Source organism: Rissa tridactyla, chromosome 1 (genome assembly GCF_028500815.1).
Source record: "Rissa tridactyla isolate bRisTri1 chromosome 1, bRisTri1.patW.cur.20221130, whole genome shotgun sequence".
NCBI classification, from domain to species: Eukaryota; Metazoa; Chordata; class Aves; order Charadriiformes; family Laridae; genus Rissa; species Rissa tridactyla.
Genome location: NC_071466.1, coordinates 184806799 through 184817707, shown reverse-complemented (window position 1 = coordinate 184817707; position 10909 = coordinate 184806799). Strand labels below are relative to the sequence as shown.

Below are 10909 nucleotides of genomic sequence, written 5' to 3'. Positions count from 1 at the left end.
CGATTGGTGCTGCCGGGCCGTGTGCCCTTTGCCCCGCCGCCGGGGACGGTGGCCGGCGGGCGCCGGGAGGGGCAGGGGTCGGTCATGGAGCAAGGGGAGGCCGCTCCGCCGGCGGCTGAGAAGGGTGGGGAGGAGGAGGATGATTTCGGCTACCGACTCTTCCCGGACCGGAACAAGAAGCCGCAGAGCTTCCTGGTCCGCAGCCTCTTCACCTTCCACAACAGGTGCCAGCTGATGCTGAGGATGACTCTGGACACGAGTAAGCGCTTTCCCCGTGAGCCCGGCCCTGGCGCAGCGGAGGGTGCCCTGGGTGGGACCGGCGACACCTGTGTCCCCCACTGGAACGGCCTGGCCGCGGCGGTGACCTTGGGCCGCAGGGTCCCGGGACGGGAGCTGCTCCCCTTCCCCAGGCGCTGACAGCGGGAGGGGCTGCTGCTTGATGAACACGCTGATTTTGGTTAAGACAAAGAAAACACAAGTTCAAAAGTGGCTGTGTGCTTCTTTTTTTTTTTTTTTTTTTAATGTCAGAAGGTCCTTCTCTACTTCTTGTTCTTGAAAATTTGAGAGGATTTGTTGATTTCTGGTTCATTTTTTCCCTTTTCACTATGTAATGTTGGCTATGAATGTCACTGAAAACAGTTGTCATCGGCCACTCTATTTATGTCTGCTACTAATAAAATAATGTCAGAAGTGGCTTGATTCATTAATAACTTTGTAAATATCATGATTCTATGTCACTTTACGCAGCCTGAGCTGTAACAAGTGCCAGTTGTATTGCATTAGTGTTGAATACTGCAAAGTGTGAATTTGGATGTGTAGTGCTTTTCCTTTTTCTTTTTTCTTGACTGTGTTTATATTTTGATTATAGATGACTTAGAAACTTTTGTCTAGAGAAATTGATTGCAGCAATGTTTTTCTAGATCCATATGCTCAACTACTTCTTGAGGCTATGAAGCAGTCTGGTTGGTATGTAAACTAATTCATCCTGTTCTGTGTAGTAACATCACTATTATATGGAGTTACTGGTCTTTTTCAAATCCTTCCCTATAACTTTGTTTGTTTGGGTCTTTCAGCACTGTCTTCAATGACCGGCACTTTTCTTGTGAAGACTGTGATGGCTGTGTCAGTGGAGGTTTTGATTCTGCCACATCTCAGGTAGGCCCTGAATGCTGTCTTCTTTCAAAGGACTGCATTTTTTTTTACTAGGATTAAGTCTACTAGTGCTGTTCTGAGTTAAAGGCATGAAAACAAGAAAAATTAAAGATGTTCCATGGTATTGGAACTAGCACGTTGCAGAATGATGAGGCTGTTAATGTTGAAAAAGACTGATCTACAGAGTCTAAATGCTGTAGGTTGTGTGTGCTAGGTCTCTGAGAAGTAAGTGTGATGTTGAAACTTGGTGAAAAATCTACATATACTTTTTTGTTCTGCAGATTGTTCTGTGTCAGAACAACATTCGCCACCAATCCCATATGAACCGGGTGGTCACACATGAATTGATTCATGCTTTTGATCACTGCCGTGCACATGTTGACTGGTTTAAAAATGTCAAACACTTAGCATGTTCAGAGGTAAGTTAAAATGCTTCTGATGTTGCCATTATATTAAGTACTGCTGGTTATTAGGAATGTTTCATGTTTAAATAGGCATGCTCTTACACAGACTTTGTTTGGTTTAATCCTGTTAATACATTTTATCCTTTCTGTCAAGTCAACTTAAGCAGTTTCATTCAGAAAAAAAATGTTTAGTTTTCATAAATATTAATAAGTCAGTGTCATACTAAGTAGAATGTGATCACTGTGGTTATTAACAAATGAGAGTAGTTAGAGATGAAAATGCATTTACACATTAGTGAAATGTTTATAGGGTTCTGTTTCTCCCCTGCAAATCTTGGTATGTTGGGTATCACAGTAGTATGGTAACCTTATTTTTGTGTAGGTTTTTTTGGTTAACAACAAACTTGTCTTTTCCTATAACATACGTTTATTTATTTATTGTGATGTTGCTAATAGTACACTTTAGTTATGACTCCATGTCCATTTCAGAGGACATAGGAATTTGCTGCTTGAAAGGCCTTAAAAATTGATGCCTTAGGAGGTGAAATTAAACTGGCCACAGGCTAGTAAAGATTCCTCTTGTATACACGACTTGTGCGTATTCATGTGCTTTTAATTGATTTCTGATGTAATCCATTTCATTTGACCACAGAAAAACTTAGTCTCATGATTAATATTACAAAAGTACATTCTTGTGACTGTGTGAATTGGGTGGCTTTTTAACTGTTTTTTAAAAATATATAAAATAATATAAAAATGTTGTAATGGCTTTGGTTTGGGTTGGGTTTTTTTTCTTTTTGGTTGTAGGTAGGTTTGTTTGTTTTTAATCAGAATGTATTAGATTCCAGACTTTAGATGAAACCTGTGCACATCTTTACACATTATGTGGGAGAACCAAAATGATGAATTTGGTACAGAGCAAATCAGATTTCATAAAAATTAATTTGAATTCATTAATTGAATTCATATTTGGTGTGGAAGAGAGTCACAGTCATATATTGTCTTTATCTTTTTACAGGTAAAACTTAATGAAGTAACCTTACGTGGTATTAGTAAAGCCATTCGGTATAACTGGGGGGGTTGACCTTGGCTGGCTGCCAGGCACCCACCAAGCCATTCTCCAATTCCCCCTCCTCAGTAGGATAGGGGAGAAAAGTAGGTTTAAAAAGCTTGTGGATCGAGATAAGGATATGGAGGTGACTTACTGGCTACCCTCTTGACGAAGATTGATTTAATTTAGTGCCTGTTAATGACAGAGTAAGATGGTGAGAAATAAAACTAAAAATACCTTTTCCCCCACCTCTCCTTCTTCCTACGCTCAGCTTTACTCTTTCATTCCTGACTCTTCTGCCACCTTCACCCCAGAGCGGCACATGGGGATGGGGGATGGGGGCTGCAGTCAGCTCATAACACTTTGTCTCTGCTGCTCCTTCCTCATCACCCTGTTCCCCTTCTCCAGTGTGAGGTCCCTACCATGGGTTATAGTCCTTCGTGAACTACTCCAGCATGCGTTTTTCCCATGCGCTGCTGTTCTTCAAGACCTGCTCCAGCTTGGGTCCTTTCCTAGAGTCTTTCAGGAATGCAGTGCTCCAGCGTCAGTCCCCCACGGGCCATAGTTCCTGCCAGAAAACGTGCTCCTGCGTGGGCTGCCTATGGGCTGCAACTTTTTTCAGAGCGTGTCCATCTGCTGTGGCGTGGGGTCTTCCTTGGACTGCAGCGTGGATATGTGGTCCACTCTGTTCCTTCACAGGCTGCAGGGAGACAACCTGTGTCAACATGGCCTTCTCCACAGGTGGCAGGGGAATTTCTGCTCTGGTGCCTGGACCACCTCCTCCCACACCCTTTTCACTGATCTTGGGGTTGTTCCTCTCATGTTTTTCTCATTCCTGTCTCACAGCTGCCATGTGGTGTTTTTTATCCTTTCTTAAATATGTCATCACAGCGGTACCGCTGGCACTGCTGATGGGCTCAGCTTTGACCAGCAGCAGGTCCGTTTTAGGGTGGGGAGAGCCCCTTTTCTGGTCTCACAGAAGCCATCCTGGCAGGCCCCCTCCTGCCAACGTCTTGCCACCTGAAACCCGTTACAATAATTCAGAATTATTAACTTTTGTCTACTTTTTTTTTTTGTCTAAGCATTTACACAGTGCAGAATAAAGCCTGTAAGCCTCAAACATAAAATTAGAGACATATATAAAAGAAGATTGTGCTTGTTCTTGCTCTTGTTGAGATGATTTGTTTACTTCAGGTCTTTTGATATTTATTTTATTATATGGTGTTTACAATTTTTATTGCCAGCTTTTTAATTCTTACATTTCACGTTTTCCATGCATTTATTCTCACTCTGGTACTTAACTATAGGAAATTCCAGTTTTAGTTGTATTTCCTAACTGAGGGTATAGGAACACTTGGCAGACAAAAGAAATTACAATGCACAGGAGAAGACAGTTAACAAGCTAAAACAAATACTTATTTAAATGCAGCCTTTCCTAAAGCAGGTGGGTTACTGTTCTTCTGGTTATTGGAGCTGTAGTCTTTGAAAGGTATCTGCCTTTCTTCCTGACTCTTGTGTCAGCTGATACAGACTGGGGAGAATATTACTTTCCATGTTCTTTCAGCAGTTTATATATATGTGTGTGTATTTTTAGATATATATATATATGCATATACATATTATCTCTTCTGCTTACTCATTTAAGTTTTGCGAATGTGTGAGACTTGATTCCTGGAGAAACTTCGAGGTCATATAGTAACACTTCACAGTTCGTTGAGCCTGAGAGGGTGGATATAAGAAGTAATATGTACTTAATAAGTAGAAGCGGCCCTGGGAATATTCTTTACCGCCTGTCACCAGAAAGATATTGAAGAAAAAAATTTATTACAACTTTGTTTTGATTTCGTATTTCCATGTGTTTCTCTGATGGTGTGGCTTTTTTTTTCTCAATAGATTCGAGCTGCTAATCTCAGTGGAGACTGTACACTGATGAATGAATTATCCAGGTTTAAATTTGGATTAAAAGGACACCATCAGGTAAAGACTGTAGATGTTAAAAGTCTGCTGATTTGTGATGAGCCATCTTTACGTACTTGATCTCGGTCTTCTACACTTTAATAGCTGAAAACATCAGAGAAAGATGTGGGTGCCATGGACTTGCTGCTTTCTCTTAATTACCCTTTAATAACCTTTGACGATTCATGATAATTTTTTTTTCCACCTTGTTATTTTTGTTGGAGTGAAATTCCTGAATACTTAGTCCTACCGTAGAGCATTACCACTGACAATGGATGGTTAATAAGAACCAAACAAAAACCAGGGTTTGCAGGGTATGTGGTGAGAATATCTTACCCACGATAAGTGGGTAAAACTCTAAAGGGTCTTTGAAAACTGGAGGAAGGAGAACGACAAGAGTTCTAAATAAACGTGTATTAAGTCTTACAGGAATTAGGTTTTTTTAATAGTAGTGAAGACTGTGGGTTGAGTCCCAAGTAGTTGCTCATGTTAGAGTGGCAGTTAGCTTGTAGCTAAGGGGATGTTTACATCTTTTTTTTTAATCTTTTAATAGTGAATCTTTGTAAGCAAAAGTTGCCATAAAAAGAGGTATCAAAATGAAGGCCAGTAAAGGAGTCATTCCTTTATGTTTTATAGCATTTCAATTGGAAAAATACTAACCAGTATTTATGTCTGTTTCTTTCTGATGTATTTTCTTTTGTGTCCAAGTCAAGTTGTACAAATACTTGATACCTACAACAAATGCCAAATTGTATTTTAATTCCTGTTCTAAGGAATGTCTCTTACTTAATTGACGATTTATTTGCACATGGAAAACTAAAACACATAGTTAGCATAGGATGGAACAAAAATGTACTTTAATGCTTATTACAGGCATTGTTTTACTCCTAGAACCATAGAATCATGGAATGGTTCAGGTTAGAAGGGACCTTAAAGATCATCTAGTTCCAACCCCCCTGCCAGGGGCAGGGACACCTCCCACTAGACCAGGCTGCTCAAAGCCCCATCCAGCCTGGCCTTGAGCACTTCCAGGGATGTGTCCTGTGATACAAAATTATTATGTGTGTAGTAGGCGTTAATGCTTGACAAAACCTGGGAAAAAAATTATTTATACTAATACAGATTTTTCTTTATCTAATTCCCACTTTAGACCTGTGTACGAGAGCGAGCGATTCGTTCCATTCTGGCTGTTAGAAAAGTTAGCAAAGAAACGGCAGAAAAAGCTGTGGATGAAGTTTTTGATGCCTGCTTCAATGATCTGGAACCTTTTGGAAGAATCCCACACAGTAAAACAGATGCAAAACGTGCCTATAAAGACTTTCAGAACAGAGATCGCTATAATGCTAATTTGTAAAGGAAAAAAATGTGAAAAATTATGTTAATATCTGATTATTCTATAACAGCTGGAGTTACAATCTATGTGCACAGTGCTGGTGGAAAGGGCAATTCTCTCAAATGTATCAATTAATTTTGTATACTTTTTCCAGGAGCCAACTTCCATGGAAGTAAACGAAGTAAATGAACAAGACAAAAAATTGCTTCCTCACCTGTTATTCCAGCAAGACAATTTAGTACACCAAATGACTTGTCAAATAATGATCTGCACATTTCAATGCACATTTAATTCTGCTCAGTCTGACTAGGGCTTGGTTTCTAAAAGTTTTCTTGTTACTGAATAAATCTTTTCATAAAACCTTTACATTTCTACCATCTGTGATACACAGTCATAAACTTGATGATTTTAAAAGATGGGCACCTGAACTACAGCTCTTGGGTCCACATTTAAAAACTATGGCTAAACCCAAAATTTAATAAACCGCCACATTTTTGAGCACCTCCTGAAATTCTTGGAATCCCAGCTCATCTAATGTTAACTTTACAGGTAAATAAAAGCTTTTTAGGAATTTGACTGACAATTCTGCTTGCCAAATCAAACCCACAAGCTAGATAAGCATTGGTGAGACTCTCTCCAGCAGGTTGAGCTTTGCTCAAAGTGTTGGTGTAGCTTATGGTGTTCCTGTCCTTGTTAGGTAAGTCCATCTGAAGAAAGCAAGAAGCTGTTAGCTTCATCCTAAATCTGAGAGAAGCTGTCTCATTCCTCCATTATTTCCAAATATAAGGTATTATAATCATTGACATGGATGCAAGAGAATCACGTTTTCTTCTCTCTCTTGAAATTAAAGATGCAATTCAACCACAGGTGTGGTTCACTGATGTAATGGAGATATGGATCCCCAGTCAAAGGTTTGTAGGCATAGCTGCTGTGACAGTTACTCAAGACTCAAGTGTGAGTGCAACCACACTGCAGAGAGCAGGGTCAACTAAACCATGTTGCTGAGGACTGTGTCTAGTTGTGATTTGAATATCTCCAAGGACAGAGACTCTACAACCTCTCAGGATAACCTGTTCCAGTGTTTGATCGGCCTTGCAGGTTTGTCTGGGTTTTTTTCCTCCTTGTGTATTTCCTGCCAATTTCCTCTTGTCCTTTCTTTGGGCACCACTGAGAAGACTGACTCAGTCTTCTCTACTTCCACCCTTGCCCCATCAGGTAAGATCTTCCTGAACTTTCTCTTCTCCAGGCTGAAGGGTCACAGCTTGTGGTCTCTTTGTAGGTCAGGTGTTCCAATCCATTTATCATCTTCACGGCAGTTTGCTGGACTTGCTCTGCTACGTCTGTGTCTCTCTTGTACTAGGAAGCCCAGACTGGACCCAGCACTCCAGATGTCTCAGTGCTGAGCAGAGCGGAAAATCACCTGTTGGCCTTATTTGCTGCAAGGCTGTGTTGCTTGCATAAAAATTGGTGTCCACCAGCACTGTCGGGGCCTTTTCTGTCCTGTTGAAGTCTCTGAATGGCAGCACAAATCTCTGGTGTATCAACCACTTCCCTTGGTGTTGTAATGGCTGTAAACTTTCAGAAGTTGTGCTACTCCCGTCTTCCAGGTTGTTAATGAAGATGTTAAACAGCATTGGCCCTGATACCAATACCTGGAGCACCCCGGCAGTGTCTGGCCTTAGACTTAGACGTGCACCAGATGTGGTTAAAGAATCAACATGGACTTGGGAACATCTCATCTTGATAGTTTGCATACATGCACTCTCGAGATTTGAAAAGTTTGAAAGTATCAGTATGACAAGAATCTGAGATTCTTGTTTGAGATCTTAAACTCTTGTACCACCTTGGTGTATTTTACTCACATGCTCAAGGTTAAACTAATCAGCAAATTTGGGATCAGAAAGGAATATTTCCCATGTTTAATCTCATAGGGATGACTGCTATTTCTGTTGAGCAGCTGGACGCTATTTCGTGCATTTCAGGCACTAGTAGACATCTTTACATCTGCAGCTTCTGACCAGAGTCTCCTGTGTGACAAGTCCGGTGCTGAGCTGAGCCATGACAGTGGTGAGACTGGGTGACTCTGGTCCTTGGAAATGAGATCTGAAGCAGGCAATTACATCTGTGCAGTACGGGCTACCCAGCACGCCAGGGTGTTAGCAGGGCGTTAGGCTTTCTGAGCCTGCAGTGGCCAGTGAGAAAGGCAGACCTGGAAGGAGCAGCCATCTGAATTGCCCAAGAATTTCATGTTATACAATGGTCCTTCTTGTTGTGGGGATGAAGCTCATTGGTGTGACCTCGAATGCTTTCTCTTTCCCGACTGTGGCACATCCCAGCTGGGATGTTGGCCTTTTTACTCTAACATTTGTCAGCAATGGAAAAGCTTTTATGACTTGAGCCCTTTATGCCCTGAGTTGCTGCTCATGTTCTGGTTGTCGCTGGTGGTGGAGGACTGGGTATGATGATCAGCATTGCCTTCTCCTGTTCTGTGTCCCTGTATATTTTGTGACAACGTGACTGTCAGTTTATGAAGCTTTTTCAGGCAATAAATAACTGTGAGATCTGGCTGCGGTGGGGCAGTGGGCTCCCTGGTGACACTTGAGCAGGAGTGAGGCACTGAATTGCTCAGGGAAGGGAAGGTCAGGACACACACAAATTTCAAGTGGCTGACAGGTTCTAAAGCTGGAAGGGGAAGGTCCTCCTAAGTACCTCCAGAACTAGGTGGGCTCTTGTTTGACTGCAGCTTTGGGGTCCTGCAATCCACCTATTTATTTCACATGCCTGCAACCTTTTGGATCTCACCATTATTCTGTAATCTCCTGAGAAGAATTCAATCATGTAATTAGTCTCATGCCCAATGTGCCTGCTCCTCAGGTGTCACTCAAGAACAAGCTGCATGAAGAAGGTGATAGCAAAGACAGCCTCTTCCCCTGTCCCCTGAGCAGAGCCGGCAGTGTGTCACCATTTCCTGAACGGCAGCAAAGGCTTTGAAAATGTTCAAATGTAAGCACTGTCCTCACAAAGGACAATGCAATGCATCCAAGCAGTGCCTGAGAGATCTGATCAGGCCTGACTTGTCTGAGTTGTTCTGTTCATACCATCATTTAGGTTGGAAAAGACCCTTAAAATCATCGAGTCCAACTGTAAAGCTAGCGCTGCCAAGTCCATCCCTAAGCCATGTCCCTAATGGTCATGTCTGCCCATCTAAATACTGCCAGGGATGGTGACTCAACCACTTCCCTGGGCAGCCTGTTCCAATGCTTGATAACTGTTTCAGTGAAGAAATTTTTCCTAATATCCAGTCTTGATGTTGGACTATGACTATTCCCAGGTGTAGAATAATTCATACCCACAGGTACCTTTGCTTCTGGAGCTTAATGCAGATCCCTCAGAAAATCATCCTAGTTGTCTTGGAGGAAGTAGCGTCTTAGCCAAGATTCCCCAAACCTGCACTTTCAATAGTTTTGCAGAATTTCAAATGGAGATTTCATAATCTTATTTTCTTGGAGTAATTCCATCAGTGACTGACATAATCGTATGGCTGAATATCTGAAAAGAAAAAAAATGATATAATACCCTACATACCTATGGAGAAAATTACACATCGAGTTCTAAGCTTCCCATCTTTGATGTAATTTAGATAGACCTTCTGGGTTTTCTAAAATCCCCTGAGGATCAGAGATGCCTTGGAACAGCATAATCTTGTCTGTTAATATTCCCTTAACCTTTACTGCTTTTCAAATCCCCATTTTAGTCAGTATGATGTACGAGGCTCAGTTTTTTATAATACTTCTCACACATATTCTGGCAGATAATTCCTTCTCTTCATTTTACTTTGTTAACCAAGGTTCTGCTTTAATGAATGTGTATGTGTTTGTGTGGTTTGCATTTATATTGCATTTTGACCAATGTATTGTTTGACTATATACAGTTGCCTGTTATCTGGGGTAAGCTTTGTCAAGTCTATTTAGAAATGGAAAATATGTCAATAAAGACTAGAATATACAAGCTGCTGCTTCTTTAGTATTGTTGATAGATGAACACCAGCAAAGTCTGGGACAGAAAGTATTCCAGAGACATCTGAAGGAGACATTTGTAATAAAGAGTACAGAGAGCTATATAAGGACATAATTATAAAAAAAAAAAAAAAAAGAGATCAGTATGAAATAAAATTGCATAACCAGGAAATGTCAGCTTAAACAACAGATACATTCCAGTTACACCAAGTCAAATTGTAATGCACTGCAAGTCACCAGAAGGCAATTGGAAGACTGGCAGGCTTTTTGTCGTTCCCTGAGAAAAGGACGGACAATAATTACAAGAAACTTGGCACACACTGTTTATCAATTCAAGCAATCATTTCATTGCTTTAGGTGCAATTTTAATCTGCATCGTTTTTTCTCATCAAAACAGAGGTTAAAAAAAAAATGAGTAAAATCTCTTTCCCAACGTGAAAAATACGGGACTCGATGAAGCAGCAGAGGGAGCTGAAGGACCGTGGAACAGCGCGCTGCTGGGGAAAGCCACCTGCAGACCAAACACAGCTGTTGCTCAGTGTGCAGTTCAGTTTTGGTTTAAATCTCTGTTTTAATCAAATTTGCATAACTCTAATGTTAAAATAGGTTAAGAAGTAAACATATTTCAATCGCATTATTCTGCTTCTGCAGAATATTTGCTTCCTTTAGAAGACCACCTCAAAACATATACGGAGATACTTTTGCCATCTGTACTGTTTTGGAGCGTGACTGTGTTTGCAGGGGCGGTTAGACAAATGCTGGGGTGCATGCGGCAGACCAAAACGTCAAGCTGTAAAGATCCATCATCAGTAATCAGAATCATGCAAATTACATTAGCTCAGTTCCTTATTCCTCATGCCTGAATTTCCACTACATTTTCATTTTGTCTCTGAAAGATTTCGAAGTTTCGGCAAAACCAAAAGGAAGGCAAAAAAAAGCACCATTGTCCAAGTAGTAAAGAGGTATAATTTTACAAAGGAGAGTAATTTAATAACGA

At 41.0% G+C, this 10909-nt stretch overlaps 1 protein-coding gene across 3 annotated transcripts; it reads left to right on the top strand.

The window, feature by feature from the left end:
* The first annotated feature begins 25 nt into the window (after positions 1-25).
* On the top strand, positions 26-9904 carry ATP23 (ATP23 metallopeptidase and ATP synthase assembly factor homolog). Of its 3 annotated transcripts, none has more exons than XM_054196851.1 (6): positions 26-259; positions 921-966; positions 1074-1155; positions 1434-1571; positions 4501-4584; positions 5714-9904. In XM_054196851.1, the coding sequence occupies exons 1-6, from the start codon at positions 85-87 to the stop codon at positions 5915-5917; spliced, it is 729 nt and encodes a 242-aa protein (XP_054052826.1). In that variant the 5' UTR covers positions 26-84; the 3' UTR covers positions 5918-9904. The 3 variants fall into 3 exon arrangements, with proteins under 3 accessions (XP_054052826.1, XP_054052836.1, XP_054052845.1); XM_054196861.1 differs by having other exon boundaries at positions 119-259; positions 869-966; XM_054196870.1 differs by lacking the exon at positions 921-966 and having other exon boundaries at positions 123-259.
* The last annotated feature ends 1005 nt before the right edge of the window (positions 9905-10909 follow it).

What these genes read in the sequence shown, in the direction of transcription:
- ATP23 (XM_054196851.1), top strand. Translation starts at nt 85, where the DNA reads ATGGAGCAAGGGGAGGCCGCTCCGCCGGCGGCTGAGAAGGGTGGGGAG. An exon ending in TTGATTCTGCCACATCTCAG is followed by an intron (nt 1,156 to 1,433) that starts GTAGGCCCTGAA and finishes TTTGTTCTGCAG; the next exon opens with ATTGTTCTGTGTCAGAACAA. An exon ending in GATTAAAAGGACACCATCAG is followed by an intron (nt 4,585 to 5,713) that starts GTAAAGACTGTA and finishes TTCCCACTTTAG; the next exon opens with ACCTGTGTACGAGAGCGAGC.